The sequence below is a fragment of the Solanum lycopersicum genome, chromosome 6 (genome assembly GCF_036512215.1).
Source record: "Solanum lycopersicum chromosome 6, SLM_r2.1".
Lineage (NCBI taxonomy): Eukaryota > Viridiplantae > Streptophyta > Magnoliopsida > Solanales > Solanaceae > Solanum > Solanum lycopersicum.
Genome location: NC_090805.1, coordinates 41,908,503 through 41,928,543, shown reverse-complemented (window position 1 = coordinate 41,928,543; position 20,041 = coordinate 41,908,503). Strand labels below are relative to the sequence as shown.

The following is a 20,041-nucleotide window of genomic DNA, read 5'->3' as shown; positions in this document are numbered from 1 at the left end:
ATTGAATTAATGGGGTAGAAATACTTCTTGTTGTTGGTCCTATATTCCTACCATACTAACTTAGAATAACTTTTTTTTAAAAGAAAAATAGAAACAATAAAGTTTAAAGTACTTTAAAGTGTATTTTTAAAATTAGAAAATTGAATTTCAGTAAAAAAATTAAACTTGAAATAGATCAAAAATAATATATAAAATATTTTTAAAAAAAAAATTGATCCTACTAAAGGTATAATATGTCTTTAAAAAAATTATTCCCTTCGAATATCAAGATTAATAGAATATATCCTTTTATAATAGAACAATCTTATTCATTAGTGTATTAATACCTAAATTATTGTGTCGAAGAACCACTAAACGACAATAAAGTGTTTAGAATACTAAATTTAGTGTTAGTATGTACCATGTAGAAGAATTAATCCAGTATTTCATTGTTTTGTTGTTTAAAATAAGAGGAAATCGTTTTATTTATAAAAAAACAAAGGATAGTATGAACAAATATTTATTGTATTTTATTATTGAAAAATCAAAACTTTTTTAAAAAAAACACAACTTCTTAAAAAGATTACAATTTTTCATAAAAATCATAATTTTTTATTAAAGTCATAATTCACCATTTATTGTCACATGTTTTAAAATCAAACAATATTTACGTGTTGAATGATGATGGTAAGTAAGGTAATGGATATTGACTCATTCCCAAAAAAAGAAAATATGTGGAGACTTGGCATAATTAGTATAAAATATATGAGATGAAAAAATATTTTTTATGACTGAAGTTATATACTTTAATATAGGATTTGTCCACACACATAATAAAGAAAATCCAAAAAACTTTGAAATATTACTTTCGAGCACTGAAATCCAATTCATTTTCATTTTTTTTTCACAAACTTTTAATTAATACTCATGATTGTGATCGATCATTACGTGTAAAATTATCTCTACCTTAAAAGAAAATTAAATTTCAAGGGGGACATCTGGAGAACTCCAAAAAAAATGAAGTTTATGTAGTGATGAGCTTTTTTAATTTTCGAAGCATTCAGATTATTATTATTTTTGATATCCACCAGATTTAGTGCAATCTCATGATTCTTGCTTTTAATTTTCACTCATTTTGCCAATTGCCAGTTTCATTTGATTTTCTAATGCACTATTATCATGTGATATGTTTAAGCAAAACTTTATATAAGTGGTTAATATATAATTTCATGAAATTTAAAATTATTTCTTTCTTAATGACATGCGTGTGTATATATATATATATAGGATTAGCACTGTTTGGAGTTTTTTTTTTGTTTTATCCGATGGTCAAACTAGTGCTGAGCTATATTAGGGTAGCACTTTCAATAATTTTTTCTTAATTTGAATTTAAAATCTCTAATTAAGAATATGACATTCTCAAACCCCCCCCCCCCCCCCCACATGTTGGTCACTATTGGACACTTGGTCTCTATAATTCATATAGTCACTTGGTTTTCTTCATTCAGCCTTAACTATTTTTGGATATTAGACGTTACATTTTGGATAAATACATTTTTCTTTATGGTCTAAATAACCTTTTTATTAATAACGTGGGAGGCTTTATGGGTTTTTGAAGGAATGTGACAGAATATTCCATGCAGAATATATATATACTCTAATATGGAATTTCAAGAGACATGAGAACTCTAGGAAAAATGAAATTATGTAGTGTGTTGATTTTTAGAGGCATTCAGATTTAATTTTTTTTCACACGTCCAGTAGATAAAAGGGCAATAGCATGATTCTTGCTTCATTTTTTTTCTTTTCACTAATCTTGCCGGTTCTTGATTTTGTAATGCACCTGTTTACTTTTTATATATGAACGGTGTAATCGTTTTGAATAATATCAATTATTATGAAGTCTATGTTATAAGCATGAGGTGGTAATCCTAAAGAAAAAAAAAACTTGTACATGCAAAAGTTATGGTAGCTATGTCACGCCTTGATATAATTTCGAAACGAGACATAACGTTGTGAACAAAACATTGTATGTAAATAGACTAGAGTTGAGATAATTTAACAAGATTATAGTAAAGTTATTTTCTGCCCAACACCAACATATTTTGTTCATTCTTCCAATTGTGTGTCCTATGGACCATTTTAATACTCAGGCCCATAATATGCCGTAGCCCTTCCTTTTCAACCAGGCTTCTGTGATCACTTGGCACCAATTTCAAACTGGCCAAAATTCAAATATGGCTAGTAAATCCAAGCCCAAAATTTTTGGAGTTTGGTGGTTTATGACAAAATTCCAATTGTTAATGGTTATTGCCTACTACTATTAAATAACATATTCTTATCTACAAGAATATCTTTTTTGTTTGGACAAAAGTAATGGTAGGAATTCTTGACAAGATGTGAAACTTCACCTCTTTTTTCTTTCTTTTCACACTTCCACTTCTTGTTTTGATGATGAAAGGCCACCTTTTTTTTATATGCTTCATTCACATTTCTGATCCCTTTCATTTTTTATAGCTAACCCAGATAGGTGGCTAGTCCATGTTCTACCGGGCTATCTGATTGGGCTCGCATTCACTCGCTAATACTTGGCAAAACTATCTAGTTACGTATGAAAAACTAAATACTTATCTGAATTTCAGTACTTCAGGTCCTACTTATTAGAACTTTCGATAATTTATAATATTACTTTTTATACAATATCTTGACCCCGAGATACATGTAATTAATGCGAGATATATGTATCCAACAATTTCAAAGTCGAGATACACAATTTATTAATTTGAATTAAAGGGGTGTAACTTATTTTCTTAATTAAGGAATTAATTGTTGATTAATTAACAAACCAACAGATGTACAGGATCCTTAAGTATCAACTCTAACAAGTTCTCCTGAAAAAACGAAATCATAAACGCATATAATTATGTTATTGTACTCTTAATTTTTTTTCATCAGTTCCATCCTAATTATGATAACATAACTGAATAGAATGAAATTGGTACAGAGAATTCATGTAGTTGACCTAACTAAGTTGGGATTAAAGCATATAGTTAATTTACTTACAGTTTTCTCTTAGATATTGATCTCTATTTAGCCTTTCACTAGTCGTTGTGGTGAGATTATCTGAAAGTTGTGGTGCCTAGCTCTGTTGATGTTTTTACACTTGAACAAAATTCTTGTCATATGCATCAACCAGAAAGGTTCTCAATTACTCTTTGTGCAAGGCTAGTTTTATTTCTTTATGATACATCTCGTCATTAATGATACACGTATCTCAAATACGTATCTCGCACCCTTAATTTGTAAAAGATTATACAATCTAACTTTGGAGAGACATAAACTCTATCTCAGATACATATATAAATATGTATATCATACCTTCAATTTATGCCAAGATATGTCAACACTAATATATATATTCATTAAATTAAATTTTAACTTATATATATAATATAATTTTTCGACAAAAGAGTGTTGTTTGACACCCCTTATTCCAGGGTACATAGCTGCTACCCTGTGTGTGGGGTGAGAGATACAAAAGGTAATAATGGGATTGGAGGAGGGGAACGACAGATCAAGGTGAGGAAAAATTAAATTGATAATTTATCATTAATTAAGAAGTTTAAATTTTAAGATATATAGTTATTTAATATCATATTTAAGGGTTTTGAGTATTTAACTAAAATATTTTAAAATATATAAATACTAAAAATGATATTGTGTGCAATTTTTTAAAATTAGAGGTAAATTAAGTATATATGGTACTAAAGTATGTCTCAATAGTTTTTCCAACTAATTACCCTTGCCTACTCATTTATATTCATGCAATTGCGTGATCTTTTATGTCCTGATTGGTCAAGCTTTTCTGAGGCTAGAAGATTTTATTTTAAAAAGAGTAAGGTGTTTGTTTGACTATGTTTGAGGGAGAAAACAAGTATTTTATTGATTACTGATTTGTTTATTCAAAATCAATTTTCAGTTTTTCATAACACCCGCATGATATATATTATATACCAATTTTGGTATTACACTTTACAAAGCATTAGTTCATTAGTTCAAAAATGATATTTAGTCATCTATGATAATTGTGTGATATTTATCATAGCATTAGTTCATTCATTCAAAAAATATATTTAGTCATATATGATACTCGTGTGGTATATATCATAGATGATTGATTCATTCCTTTAAAGCTCCATCTTCCATGTTATCACCCATATGGTATATAGAGACCAATTCATTTCTTTTTTAAAAAGAGTTCAGTTTTATATATATATATATATATATATATATATATCAACATACAACATACTAACCTACAAAAAAAAAAGAGTATAAGCTTAACTTTGATAATTTAATTTGGAAAAATTACGCGGTTAAGCAAACATATATTAGTTAATTAGCTAACATAGCTACCGTTTGCACTACTTACAATTCAAAACTTACTTCTAGCTATAATTACACTCCTCTCTCTCTCTCTCTCTCTTTTCCTCTCTGGCCTCTCTCTAGAATCTCGCTTGCCTCATTCATTTTTTTCAATCATCTCTCCCTTACCTCTCTCCTCTCCTTGCATAGTCTATCTCTTGTCTCCCTTTTGTCAGTTTTTCTCTCACTTTATACAAACACAAATTATACAAATATACATGTATAAATTGTATCTGTGTTTGTATAAAGCGAGAGAGATTGAATATACAAATTTAGATACATACCTCCATGCCTTATACACCTATAATTATACAAATTCAAATCTCTTTTTGCCCAATTTTCTTCTGATTTTCTTTTTCTCTCATTTTATAGAAACACAAGTCAACAAGTACAATGAATAATTGTGTTTGTATAAAGCGAGAGGGATTGGATATACAAATACAAATATTTGTATTCGACTCAATTGTATATATGCATATATACATATACAATTATTGATACATATACATACTAGTTATATATATACACACAATTATGTAACTGATATACATATATAATTCACCCCTCTCCACTCTCTTCCTTCTTTCCTCACCTCTCTCCTCGCTCTCCCAATTACGCTCATCACCCTCCTTCCTATAACATGCTATTAGTCGTAATTAACAAATTAAAATCGTTTGCGTCTTCAACGCCCCGTGGAACTAACCGTGGTGCACCCAACTTGAAACAACAGGACCCGGTGGATACAATTAGTCGGGTTCGCAAAGCGACACCTAGAAACCACGGCAAAAAAAAAACAATTTAAAACTATAAAGCACAATAATCTATTTTTAAATGACTATATGCGAAAATATCTTTTAATTTTTATAGCAATTAACGAGTTTTACTTGTGAAAAAAATATAAAAGCAGATTCATATTTCAGTTAGAAAATATGTTTTCATTTGCATGATAATTTTTTATTTATAAAATGTATTTCCTAATTAATTTAAGTTTTATCAGTTTAATAATGATTTACTAATAATTTTATCTTTATATTTAAATTTAAAAAGAAATATAAAGAGGAAAAAAAAAAAAGAAAGGAACAAGAAAGACGAAAATTGTTGAAAAAATTATATTAAACTACATATAATAGTGTGAAAACGTATTATTAAATTTCGAAAACATGATAGACTCGTGTTTAATCTTCTTTCTTAAACCGAATGGCGTTTTTGTTTGAGTCTGCGTATCACTCCAACGCAACCCAAGCGGTCTCTAAGCACCAAAATGGATGCTTCAGCTAATTTGTTTGTGGCCTATGGATTATTTAGTGAATTCATATATACTTAAAAAATTGAACTCGTAAACATACACACACAAATATGATTAATAGTGTGACATACAGGCGGCCCACATAATAAATAAAGTGAAATATATGTGTTCTACATGATAAATAGTGTGTGACACTCACATTCTACGTTATAGATTGCGTGAGATACACGTATCCTGCATGTTAAATCGCGTGATATTATTAATATTGCACTCGTGTGTCTACTTTTAAACTTTACAAAAATTTAAATGTCTATTGATAAATATTTAATGTTGAAGAATCTAGTGTCAATTATAATCAAATTAAATATATATTATTTATTTATGTATAATGCTTATTTAAAAGCTGAAGTTGTATTTACATATAAATTCGTTTAGGAAAATTGGCAAAGAATTGTGAGATCAAACCATCATTTGATTTAAAATACTCATCAAAAGAGTTTTTTAAATCATTAATGTTTTAATTACCGGAATATTATTTAGAGTCTAATGGGAAAAAATACTGCATTTTTAAAATTTTTTTTTCAACTAATTACATAATATTTCAATGTAAAAATATATTTAAGATTTTTTTTAATACAAAAAGAGATGTATTTGATTTTAAATAGAAAAATGTCACGAGCTTTATGCATTCTTTATTTGTTTGGATTTTTGTGAAATCACATTATGCTTCATTTTGTAAATCACTTTTTGAAGAAAAAGAATCTTCAAAGTCCATATACGTTATGAGTTTGAGCTAATAAATTTTCTAGATTGCATCACTATTTCGAGAAAAAAGAATTCTATTAATAATATTTCTATTCTCATGTATTTTTTTTCTATATAAAGGTTTTTCTATTTATGAATTGAAATTAAAACATTTAAGTAGTTTATGAAATAGTTGTACGAGAAGCTAAAAATTATTTAACCTTTTTTTGTAATTTACTATTATATTGTAAAAAGAAAATGTTATACCATTTTATCTACATTTTAACTTTTTTTGGCTTCATATTTAAATTAATTTCACTATATTCGACCAATTATTAATTTATTATAGATATACACACATCCATTAATGAGAATAAGCATTACTTTCCTTAAAACTTTAATTAGTGAGAGGTGTCAATAAATAAATTTTAAAGCTTAAAATCAATAAGTACAAAGTGTAATTACATCATTGTCTTATTATAATGATATTGTTTCTAAACTTTAATGTAAATATAATAATATTTAAAAAGTTAAATGTAAATAAGCATACCATAATTTTTAAAAAGTTAAAAATGTAAATAAGCATACCATAATTTTTAAAAAGTTAAATGTAAATAAGCATACCATAATTTTTGCAACTTTTTAATTGTATACAAACAATTTTTTTAAATATACAAATGCCCAAATCAATAAATGCAAAAAATATCTTTTAATAAGGTTTACTCTATATAATTATGTTCAATTACATATATTTCTTAATCAATACATGCATAAAATGTATCTTTCATAAGAATTCACACTATATAATTATGATTAATTAAATATATTAGTTAATTTTATCACCTAATTATGTATAGGTTTACACTATATAATTATGATCAATTGAATATTTAATATTACTTAAATTTACCACTTAATTATGTATCTTTTAATAAAGGCTTACAATACATAATTATGATTTATTAAATATATTACTTTAAGTTTACCATTTAATTATGTATTTTCTAATAAAGATTTATCGATTTACTATTTATAATGATGATTTATTAAATATATTACTTAAATTTACCAATTAAAATGAAACGAAGGGAGTATTTTTTAATGCGGATTTACACTATATAATTACAATTAATTAAATATTTAATATTACTTAATTTTACTACTTAATTATGTATCTTTTTAATATAGGTTTACACAACATAATTATGATTAATTAAATATATTTCTTAAATTTATCACTTAATTATAACTAGTTTGATACCTCTATCCTGTTGAACTTAATTTATTTTTTTTCCAGAATTGATTCTCCACTGATGTTTTTTTTTTCTCTTTTGACTCGACGATGTAAGGTTAAAGCAGGGCTTATGCAAAAAATAGGAAGTAGAGAGAGAAAGCTTTGTGTGTAGAGAGAGAGAAAAGAGTGTTCACCCAAGGCCGAAAACGGTTTTGCTACCTCCAAATTTCCCTTTGTTCTCTTTCTCGAATCCTCATCATCACCATTAGAGAGAAACAAGGGATACCGCTGTGAGAATCTCGTGTTCCAAGCAATATGTCGTTATTCATACTTGTAATTTAGTTGATTTTTGAATCCAGCATTTTCTATGAAGTTAAAGCGATCTCAACGGATGACGGAGTAGTCGATGAAGTGATTCATATCTTATTTATCATTGTTGTGCCTCACTTGATTCTAGATTTACCAATTTTTGGATCCTCGCTTTTTCTGCTTCTTCGCTCTCTGAGGGCTATTGATTTTTTTTTAATCGGTTGAGGAAAGATGAACGCTGGTGATGGCGGAGCTTCGGCGGGAACACCAGCTCCATTGGAGTGGAAATTCTCTCAGGTATTTGGTGAACGTACGGCCGGCGAAGAAGTTCAGGAAGGTAATAAACACTGCTTTGCTTACTTTGGATCCGTACTTATTTTTTGTGTCATTGTTGATGTATAGGTTTTGCTAACAGTTTTGTATCTGCTATTCTGATGTTCAATTGCACAAATGTTAAGTTCATTGTTCACAGCTGAGAAAATCTGTTAGATTTCGATCACGGATTTGATGGAGTGATTTGCATGCCGAGTTTAGCCAGTGAACTGGATATGAACAGTGACGTTAATCAACTCACCAAGTTCACTTTTTTAGCTCAAGTTCTATTTGTTTTCCCTCTAATTTTAGGGATCCTCAAACTTGTGTCTTGATGTCTGTCATGTTTGGTTGGTGAATCAGTACTTGTTAATAATTTAATTAAACTTTATTTAATTGCAAAGGTGGTCAACTGATGGTGCTGGTGATGTATAACCTTACTGTTTGTGTGTAAAGCTCTATACTTTAATCTAAGTCATAAGAGCATAAATTGTTTTTTACAAATCTGAATTTGCCACTCATGCATTTGTATGACAAGGTGGTTCCATGTTTTTCCTCTAGGTTTACTCTACCCACCCACCCACCTACCTGTATCAGTTTTGGGTACATGTACTCTCTAGCTTATGGTTGTTCAAGCTTTTACGATTCAGTCACTTGACATATTTTTAGCTCCAATAGTGAGTTCTCAAGATTGACGGGTGTGTTTCAATACCGTGGTCTGCTTGCAAAGAAATTTATACTGGCTGAGATACCTAAATGGTCAAGGTAGACAAAAAACCTTTCTTGAGTTTTGTAAAGATTGGAGATTTCCCATGGGGGTGTTGGCTTGAGTCCAGCCAAGTGTTTAGCTGCACATGAAAAATGGAGACTGTCCCAGTGAGAAGACTTCGGTTCAAGATTGTTCTGCTATTAGAAGTTGTCCATTTCACATAGTTCCAAAGTTGTTGGATGAAAGTTTATTCAATGTTGTTAGGCTTCCTGATAGTGTTTTGTATCTGCTCAGTCCTTTTTTGTGGTTTCGAGATGCTACATGAAGGGGAACCATGGAGCAACGGTAAAGTTATCTCCGTGTGACCTAGAGGTCACGGGTTCGTGCCCTGGAAGAAACCGTCTACATCACACCCGTGTGTGTGACCCTTCTCAGGACACTGCGTGAACACCGGTACTTTGTCCACCGGGTTGCCCTTTTTTTCTTTTCTTTTCGAGATGCTACGTCATTGGACTCTTGATAGGTGATAAGGTTATATATTGTGAATTCGATTGGAAGCTCCCTCTGAGCTCCTACTCGTGTGCTTTAGCTTCCTCTTTTAGAACTATCCTGATTCTCTTTCCCAAAATCTTTTCATTTTCTTGGGTTAAGTAGTGGGATTTTATTGATTGCACCAAGAAAGTGCTAGTAGGTACATCAAACTACTTCTGCTCCCCTTAATTAAGAAGGGATTCCATTAACTCGTCAAAAGTATTTACATCACACTCAAATCTTAAGGTTACACCAAGAATTATATGTAATGCTCCAAACATGACCGATTGTATTGGTGAGTATTTATTTCAAAACACCTATTGTTTCCTTCTTTCTGTAATGACCAAAAAATGCAAAGAGGGATAGTGTTCCAAAAAGTCTTTGAGATGCTTCTTCATTCTCTGCCTGTTCCAGCTATATACAGCTTCTTTCAGTATTTCTGGATGCACCCATTGCATCAATAACACATTTAGGAACAAGGTCCATGCCTTCCATGTGTATTGACTATACCAAAATAAAAAGATGAGCTGGAGATCCAAGTTGGATTCATGTAGAAAACACCTACCGCATAGCTGAAAACCTCTTTTTTTTTGTAAATTGTCATAGGTTAGGAACGCTTCCTGTACGTCCAGCCAGCCAAAGCAAGGTTCTTGGTAATTCTTTTTTCTTCCTCATTGCTTTCCATCTCCTGATCTCCTGCCCACTGGATAATTTAGCTGGTTATAGCAAGATTTTATGAACTTTCTTTTTCTATCCACTGTCTCCTGCTAGAGAATCAGGAAACTGGCCGTATTCATACTCCTTCTAGTCTGGATTATAGTTGCACAAATTTCTCTATTTCTCAATTGGAGAACTTCCTCCTCAAGACAAATTCCAGCCTTTATTACTCCAGCATTCAGTAATTGTTGTATCTTGCTTCAACGTTATTCCAAAATTTCAGGGGAAATTAGGTCCAACCAAGGATCCAGCTAGATTCTGCGTTTTAAGTTAATCTTCTATAACAATAAATCATTGATGCTTTAACATGAGATACACCGTATTCCCCATTAGTTTGTTCAGTTATCACTGAAAAAAATATTTATGTTGGAGAAGTATATATTATGACCTTTGCTATAGCTTAGTTTATTGTGCCAGTTAAATAATTACTGAAGTACCCAAACAGCTTAAAAACGTAAAAGGTGGAAGTATTAAGAAGTTGATTGACTAGTAGCTTTTTCATAAACTTCACAATTTAGGCTGAAATGCGACTCCTACCCAAGTTAAATCCAGATTAGATTTTTCTTTCTGACTTATTCAGCCATTAGGGTTCCTTTTTTGTAGAACATGGATTGTCGTTGAAGTCGTTTTCCCTCAATATAAACCACACTCAAGCTCCTTTATCATCATGCCTTTTGGGCTTGGATCCTTTTTCTTCATTCCTCCTGGTTTATAGGTCAAGCATGCAAAATGTGCACAGTGGAAGAGAAGACACACTGACTGATATAGTGTTGATCATTAAAAACTGCTGAAGAATGCCTAAAAACAACACTTTTAGTTGCAGAACTCCTTCTTCATGGAGCTAGTTTGCTTGATCATGGCGGTCTTCTCTAGAATATTGGATGCTCCTTCTTTTATGTTGCAAGGCTCCGTGGAAATCCATGGCAGTACCAAATTCACAATGTTTCTTGGCAGTTATGCCTTGTTTGAATAGAGAAGAATTGCATTCCATCAACAATAATCCTCTTTAAAAAAGCACACTGAGATTTTATTATGTGTTTAAAGTGACTGATCTCTTTCTTTTGTAATTTGTGTCTGGCTCGAACATTATTGAGATTTTGATTTTATCCCTTGTTTGAACTGAAGCCCACAAGTTGCAAAAATATAAAAGTTACAAAAATATGATTTTCGTACTATAATAATTATATTCTAATTAACAAATTCTTTTTAAGCATTCTATATATTGATATTAATCTAAACTTCTTAAAGTTGAGATTTGAATAGGCAACCGATCCTCAACATATCACTTTGCGCACACTTCTCTAAAGCGTACACTTTTCTAAAGCATGTGGCTTCACCCATGAAGTGATGACCCCCTCGCTTTGCATTGTTTTGTCGCTTTAAGTTGTAAAGTGATGACATTTAATAACACTTCCTTCTTCAATAGTTGTGTAAATAAGTACATGCAAAGTTCATCATTTTTTTTAAAATTAAATGTTCATCATTTCTTTATAAGGATAAGCTTGTTATTTCAGAGCTTTCTTTGCATGGTATTTGAGTGAGTTCATTTAGTTTAGGCCTTGTTAGTTACCTATAAAAAATATAAGTAACTAACAAAGTTGCGCTTATCTTGATGTTGAAGCATAATGATCATACATTTGAAATGCATTGTATGAAGGGACATGTTACGTTCTTGAACCGATGACCATCTTTTGGCCAATTTAGCCTCATCCTTCATTTTGAACTTGTGAATGAGACTTTCATCTCATACGACTCCTTAGTGATAAGAAAAATTTTCTTTCTTCTTTGATTACCTTCCTAGCATATCGTATAAGATCGAATCTATTTTATTTCTAAAAAGGACTACTAACCCTTAACCCTTATTCTTTTGAGGAATCCTTTATTCGTCATTGACATGTTCACTCTTTTCGACCTTGATTTCATATGAGTAAGTCAAAAAAATCCTTGAGTTGATCTCTTAGGGTGATCATTATGTCAGCGAATGCTCTTTGTTAGACTCGTAGTTTCCAGAGGTGCAAACCAATTCTATAGCATCTACATCGAGAATTCAAGTATATTAATCTAACTCATCAAAGTTGAGACTCGAATAATGAACCGGTTCTCGTAAAATCACTTTGGGCGCATTATTTGAAGTACACACTTCTCTAATGCGTGTGGCTTCACTAATGATCCACTCGCTTTGCATTGTTTCATTGGTTCAAGCGTCAAAGTGATGACATTTAATAACACTTATTATAGTTGGGTTAATAAATTCATGCAAATGCTCATCATTTCTTAACAAGGATAAACACGTCATTTCAGAGCTTTCTTTGCATGGAATTTTAGTGAGTTCATTTAGCATGGCTTGTATAGTGACCTATAAAAGAAACTGTAGGCTTTGGACAATTCATAACAATGTTGCACTTATCTTAATGTTGAAGCGTAATGATCATACGTTTGAAATGCATTGTATGAGAGACACCTTACGATCTTGAACCAATAACCATCTTTCGGGTAATCTAGCCTCCTCCTTCCGTTCAAAACCGTGCATGAGACTTCTATCTCACACAACTCCTAAGTGATAACATAAAGAATTCATTCTCTTTCTTGTTTGATTACCTTCCTAGCGTTTGTATAAGACCAAATCTGTTGGATTTCTAAAAAAGAATTACTAATCCTTGTCTTTCAAGGGACCCTTCATCAATCTATTCACAATTTTTTCAATCTATCCGACTTTGGTTTTGTAGGAGCAAGTCGGAAAGATTGAGAATATAACCAAATGATTTTTAATTTGCTCTCCAATAGCCACAAGATGATCATCTTAGGGTGATCATTATGTCGACAACTATATCGAGAATTCAAGTATATTAGTCTAAAGCCTCAAAATTGAAACAGAATAATCAACTGATTCTCATTAAGTCACTTTCTTCATGCTGTTGAAGTGCTCATTCCTCTAAAGTGAGAGTGCTCATTCCTCTAAAGTGTGTGGCTTAACTCATGAAACGATAAACCCCTATCTTTTCTTAGTTTTAGCGCTTTAAGCGGCAAAGTAATGTCATTTAATGACACTTCCTACTTCTATAGTTGTGTTAATAGATTCATGCAATGTTCGTCATTTCTTTATAAGGATAAGCTCGTCATTCCAGAGCTTTCTTTGCATGGTATTTCAGTGAGTTCATTTAGTGAATCTGCTGCCAATAACACTGTGTTGCGGTTATTTTTTTTCATTAGTTTGAGTTCATTTAATATAGGATTTTACAGTTTAGGATATTTATACTGATATGACAATTTTCACGTGAACAGAAAGAGACAGAGAGATGCCTCTCAATACTGTGCATGGATTCCTCTTAATAATACCAGCTTGTTCTTTGGAGTATATCATAGTTTGACTAGTAGTTTTGGGCAGTTCATGTTACCTGAAGATAGTTGCTGATAGTTTACTGTCAGATTTTTACGTGTAGATGAACCTTTCCTTGAAAACAACAAAACTGTCGGATCAAATATTACATAATGGATTTGATGACATGTAATAATGATGCTGATTCTTTCTGCAATTGCATAACTTTCTCAGATAGTGGGAAAATATTTACTATGGTAGAACTGTTTAGAGAATTTTGACACTTCTTTTGAGTCTCATGATTTGTTTTCTGTCTCTGTTTTTGCAGTTGATGTCATTTCAGCTATTGAGTTTGATAGAACTGGCGACCATCTTGCCACCGGGGATCGAGGGGGTAGGGTGGTGTTATTTGAAAGGACCGATGCGAAGGAGGTTGTTTCTTCAACCTTGTAGTTTATTCAGATTTGGAGGTTCTTTTGATTGACCAGGTCTTTTCCTTGCACTTATTTTTTTTTTTAGCATGCTGGAAGCCAAAGAGAATTAGAGAGAATGGATTATCCAGTCGCTCGGCATCCCGAATTCCGTTACAAAACAGAGTTTCAAAGCCATGAGCCTGAGGTAGGTGACTCATCTCTGTTCCTAACCTTCTTTCCTGCTAGATTTTTCTCTTAGGAACGCTTGCATTGTATACTTGTCTGGTAACAATATTTTAAAGAGCTAAAGGAAAATTTTACCTTATTGTTCCTGTGTCCTAGAAAGAGATTGATATTTTCAGCCACCAATTTCCTGTATCAATTGTGGATTACTGCCCTTCTTTTTAATAATTGTGGTGTCCAGACCTGCTTGCACACATCTTGACTTATTCAACGGTAATACTTTCTACCGCTCTCCAGCACATGCAACCGAGTAACTCTGTCAAGGCTTAGAGAAAGGTGAAGAAATCACCTAGCATTTTTGTGAATGCTGAAATTTGAACCTTAGACCTCATGGTTCTTAACACTCTTCATTGATCACTGTGCCACACCCTTGGGTGCATGTAGATTACCACTTTTTTACTGCGAATTTTCACTCTTTATCTGCTCTTATTTCCTCGTTTTGCCGATTCAAGTAGAACTCTAATTTCCTCTTCTGCATCATTCAGTTTGATTATTTGAAGAGTTTGGAGATTGAGGAGAAGATCAATAAGATCCGGTGGTGCCAAATGGCTAATGGTGCCCTCTTCCTTTTGTCTACTAATGACAAAACTATTAAGTTCTGGAAGGTAAGGTATCTGGTTCGATTTACTACTCCACAATCCTCATTCCTCAGTGGTATTAAATGTAACATAGGTGTTTGATTACCCCTATCAAGTAAAATGAAAATATCTCGTATTCCTTATTTGCCTCTCCCTCAGTACTGTTGCATGGGAGAGTGAAACTAAAGCAATTTCAAGTGTGTAGTCTGACATGTCTTCATCTTCAAATTCATGATTGTTTTAGAAACTTGTATTAGGAAGCGGCAGAGAAAGTAGTGTAGTGGGATGCCTGGGAAAAAGAATATTTGGTTTAATGCCTTGGAGAAATTGTCTTTTGTAGGGTGTATTGTTTCTTTTTAGTTGTACATCAGCTATGGACAAAACCTACCTTCCATTCCTGTGGACTGCATATTAGTTGAGACGCGTGACTATCTATATTTGAGGCTGCCTATCAACATGCTGATTTGCTTCCTGATTATTTTTCCTGGATTTTTCAGGTCCAAGAGAAGAAAGTTAAGAAGATATCTGATCTGAATATCGACCCTTCCAGAGGTGTTGCAAAAGGTAGCATGCCCAGTTCAAGCGTTTCTTCCAGTCAAAAACAGTATCTTGCAAATGGGTGCTACACAGATGGATCTTCTGAATGTTTAAGCAATGATTTGTCGTTTCCACCTGGTGGTCTTCCTGGATTACGCTTACCTGTGGTAATTGGACTCAAGCTATATATGCACTGCCTATATTCTGGCATCAAGTTCTTCTATGTGCATTGGTTTTTGTTACCTCTCCATGTACATTGGTTTTCTTAAGTATGTCCAGCATTATCTATAAAAACAGCAACTTCCATTGGTATAAATTGTATATAATTGTCGAAAAGAAAATACTTTAGGAAGGAGATCTCACAAATTATTATTTGAGCTCAACTCGTATGTGATACTTCTTACTTTGGTTATGTTGAGAATCTGTTTTGATGACTGTACACTAATCCATATCATTTTGGTTAATTTGTTCATCCATGTTTTGTTGTTCACATTTTAGTATATTACAAATTGCTCCCTTTAAAATTTATTAATTATGCATACAAGCTAGCATACATATGTACATGTGTATATGTGCTTGTTTGCATGGATATGGGTCAGCATATAGGTGTGTGTATCCTCTACTTCTCTGGCTGGGTAACTGAAACCCATTAGCTCTTGTTCCCTCTGACAAGTGCTGTTCGTTGATTTTTTTTTTCTCTCGTTATTATTCTTTCATCTGCATCTTAGAGCTTTGGAATCTGATTGCAGGTTACTAGCGGTGAGACCAGCCTTGCTGCTAGATGTAGAAGAGTGTATGCCCATGCACATGACTATCATATCAATTCTATTTCAACTAACTGGTGAAGATCCATGCTACATTGAAATCTGATTTATCATGTCTTTTCTATTTGTGAGAACTTTATAGTAATGTTCATTTCTTTCTTCCACCTAGTGATGGGGAAACATTTATATCAGCTGATGATCTCCGTATAAACCTTTGGAACTTGCAAATAAGCAATCAAAGTTTCAATATTATTGATGTCAAGCCAACAAATATGGAAGATCTAACTGGTGAGTTTTTGATATGTCGATCTCAACTTCCATTTTGGTGTGGTTACATCACATGATAGTTTTATTAGCTTATTTATTTATCGAAACACTTGTTTCAGTGAATGCTCAAATGTGCTTAGATGTTTCTTATTGCAGAGGTGATAACTTCAGCTGAATTTCACCCTACTCACTGTAACATATTGGCTTATAGTAGTTCAAGAGGATCAATACGTTTGGTAGATATGCGGCAGTCAGCATTGTGCGACTCGCACTCTAAGTTGTAAGTATTACATTTACTTAACTTATAGTTTTTTGCTGATGGGTGTTTTTCTTTTTAATACTGCAAAACAAAACAAGATATCCACCTGCAAAGAAATATTCTGGAAGCGGGCTAGTTTCTTAACAGTATAAGGGGCCCTGGAAAATGATATTCTTCAAGTTGAGAGATACTTATTTTCTAATTACTTTCTCATAGCTTTTATAAGTTGAAATGTTGGTTTTCTCCTATACACAGGTTTGAGGAGCAGGAAACTCCTGGCTCAAGGTCCTTTTTTACCGAGATAATTGCTTCAATTTCAGATATAAAATTTGCAAAGGCTGGAAGATACATACTCAGTCGTGACTACATGACCCTGAAGGTTGGTCTTCCACTCTTTTCTGTAGGTCTAAACCTTTTCAATTGACTAATATGAGAGATGTGCAACGTTGTGTATCATATTCTTGACTCTCTTAAGTACTGTCTGATATGTATAAGTAAGGAAAGCAGACTTCTCAGAAGGTTATATGACTCTAGTCCATGGGCAAAGTCCATTGCATCTCTAGGTCATATTCCTGGTAATTGGTTTAGGAACATGTTTAATGAATGAGCTCTGTCAAATTCTTCATTGACGGAGTGTGATCTCTTTTGCAAGTATACCAGCGTTTGTGGTGCTTCTCTTATCTTCTCTGTTCAGTTTTTGCAAGCAAGTGTTGTTTTCACAAAATGGTACCAAACGGGTACTGCAAAACTTTCAAGATTTTACATCTAGAAAGAGTTCAAAAAAGATACTCTACACCATATACAAAACTTTGGTTACATCACTAAATAAAACCCCAAGACATCCATCTTAAAGTTGTAAAGCCGATAGTGCCTCTGAGACCCCTTCAGAGCATTTTCTGTTCTTATCTTTTCATAGCGACCACATAATGCATAGATGAGCTGTCTAAGAAAATGCCTTACATTCTTCATTATGAATTGGAGAGCCTCTCCAATTGCAAAATAGTTACTCACAGTTCTTTCCATTGCCTGATGGAAAGGTCGTGTTCATTAGTTCATTAGTCGTGTCAGATTTACAAACAAATAATTGACAGATTCTTCAATCATTCAGCGCATGAACCACTTATTACAATACATTTTGACCCTTCTATTATCATTGTTATCTGTAATTGATTGGCATGCTTCTTTAATCCTTGTGTTTCCCTGCGGATAACTTTGCAATTGAGTTTTTTTTTTCTGCTAAGTCTCATCTTTCAAAAAATCTTAATTACATACAAACTCTCTTAGTTTCATTAGGTTAGGCTCCATTTGCATCTTATGTTCGTGAGTCTGGAAAAGCTTTTTTGAACTTAAAAGTGCAGTTTCTTCATGTTTTTTTGATGCTTTTGTAGTTGCTGGCAAGAATATGCATATGTTACACCATAAGGGTAACTATTATATTCAAGTTCCTGATAGATCTCTACTTTCTCTCAGCTTTTGGTCACGTACGCCTACTCGTCAATTTTTTTTTCATTTTGAGGAAAGAAAGTATGACAAGAAGTGGGGGGGGGGGGTATAGAGCTGGTTTCAGTATGAATTTGCTGGTCTCTTTATTCAGTGATTCTTTTTTCCTGACTAGGTGAGTCTTAACCTAATTATATGTAAGATTGCTCCTTTATTACTGAAACTCACCTTACCTGCAGCTATGGGATATAAACATGGATTCTGGTCCAGTTTCAACTTTTCAGGTTCATGAACATTTGAGACCAAAGGTGAATTGCTTTCTCCCAAAGTTGTGTGTTTGTGCTTGATAGTTTCTCATTTGTATCAGCTGATTAATAGTTTTATTGTATCGCTGTGCAGCTGTGTGATTTATATGAGAATGATTCCATCTTTGATAAATTCGAGTGTTGCCTTAGTGGTGATGGTTCTCGAGTAGCAACTGGATCTTATAGGTGTGTAGACTTCTCTTTTTCTTTCTTTCATTTTGTTTCTCCACCAATGTGATTTATTTTCAGCTAATAATTCTTCTATTTCAGCAATCTTTTTCGTGTGTTCGGTTGTGCTCCGGGAAGCGCAGAAGCGACTACATTAGAAGCGAGCAAAAACCCCAGGTACTTGTATTAAAAGTTTTCAGCATGTAAATTTATATGGACATGTAGTAATGTCATGGCTTTTGGTGCCTTTTGATTATTCTCTCTTAGGAGACAAGTCCAGACCCCTTCGAGGCCTTCCAGGTCCTTGAGCAGCAGTATAACCCGTGTTGTCAGGAGAGGTATGCTTTTCTAGATACAAATACATCCTTTCTTCCTATATCTGTGTATGCTCGTTATCTGTATTTGCAATTTTTCCCACCACTCTAAAATATAGCTGAATCTTTATGATGCATTGCAGGATCAGAAAGTCCTGGGGCTGATGCCAATGGAAACTCATTTGATTTCACAACCAAACTGCTCCACCTTACATGGCATCCAACTGAAAATTCAATTGCATGTGCTGCTGCAAACAGCTTGTACATGTATTATGCATAAGTCATGACAGGAGGAATCGGGTTCTCTTGGGTTGCGTTTCTTGGAGTGCTTTTTCAGAAGGCTTCTTTTCAAACCAACTCGAGGTTCTACCATTTCTCACGTGCAGAATCCATGCCGGCATATATTACAAGTTCTTAATGTCATAGCTCAAAGAATGGTCAATTTAGTAACTCACTTGTCAACAACCCAACGTTCTTGTTCTCTTCCTACCTTCACCCTTCTCAAGATCTCCAATGTCTTTATAGTTCTCCCCTCAAGCAAAACTGTTAGATATGCAGAAATTATCACTAGATGTAAGGTAAATGCTGTTTTACTTCAATCCTGCTGGAAAAGACCTGCTGGCTTTACTTTATTGGGTAGAAGTATTTTTTGTAGGATAATTTGATGTTTTTTTTTCTTTGCTATAGATTATCGAACTAAAGTAGCTTTGTTTTCTTGTCCTGTAAAAGTTCAAGGGAGCTGGTATTTATTTATCTGCTTTCGTAAAGTGAAAGTTGCACACCTTTGTATCACTTGGGGTTCCTAAGTGCTTTACAACCTAAATTTTTTCAACAGACATGACTTAAATTAGGCTTGAAACTGAGCACTTCTGAAATTGGTTTGAGGGTATATAGAGATTGAGATTTGGAGTTCAGTTAACTCAGTTATATAAAGACTAAATTATTAGATAGTCCCTCAACCTTAATATAAATTGTCAGTTAGCCATTTAGTTATCAGTGGATAGACACCTCTAGTTGTGTTTGATATAGATGTATCTTCTGGAGACCTGGGGTTGTGTCCATAGAAGTCCTAGTATAAAGACCAAGTGCCTAAAAATACTTAGCTCTGGTTTGGTCATTGATTCTCAGTTATGTTTGTGAAAGTTGCGATTTTTAGAACTTGTGTTTGAGCATGCGTTTTATTTGAATAGATTTGAAATTTTTTTGGGTGTAATTTAAATCTCTCTTGAAA

General features: G+C 32.8%; 1 protein-coding gene across 1 annotated transcript; it reads left to right on the top strand.

The window, feature by feature from the left end:
• The first annotated feature begins 7,663 nt into the window (after window positions 1–7,663).
• Window positions 7,664–19,602, top strand: LOC101260240 (serine/threonine protein phosphatase 2A 55 kDa regulatory subunit B beta isoform). Its single transcript, XM_004241892.5, has 14 exons — window positions 7,664–8,274; window positions 13,851–13,954; window positions 14,042–14,140; window positions 14,664–14,783; window positions 15,254–15,460; window positions 16,043–16,134; window positions 16,227–16,345; window positions 16,481–16,604; window positions 16,839–16,962; window positions 18,263–18,331; window positions 18,423–18,514; window positions 18,599–18,673; window positions 18,764–18,834; window positions 18,954–19,602. The coding sequence occupies exons 1-14, from the start codon at window positions 8,169–8,171 to the stop codon at window positions 19,088–19,090; spliced, it is 1,539 nt and encodes a 512-aa protein (XP_004241940.1). The 5' UTR covers window positions 7,664–8,168; the 3' UTR covers window positions 19,091–19,602.
• Window positions 19,603–20,041: the final 439 nt, after the last annotated feature.

Bases quoted from the DNA above. Each gene is read 5' to 3' on its own strand.
- LOC101260240 (XM_004241892.5), top strand. From the start codon at position 8,169: ATGAACGCTGGTGATGGCGGAGCTTCGGCGGGAACACCAGCTCCATTG. The intron at 8,275-13,850 runs GTAATAAACACT...CTGTTTTTGCAG, and splicing joins CGGCGAAGAAGTTCAGGAAG to TTGATGTCATTTCAGCTATT. The intron at 16,605-16,838 runs GTAAGTATTACA...TCCTATACACAG, and splicing joins TGCGACTCGCACTCTAAGTT to GTTTGAGGAGCAGGAAACTC.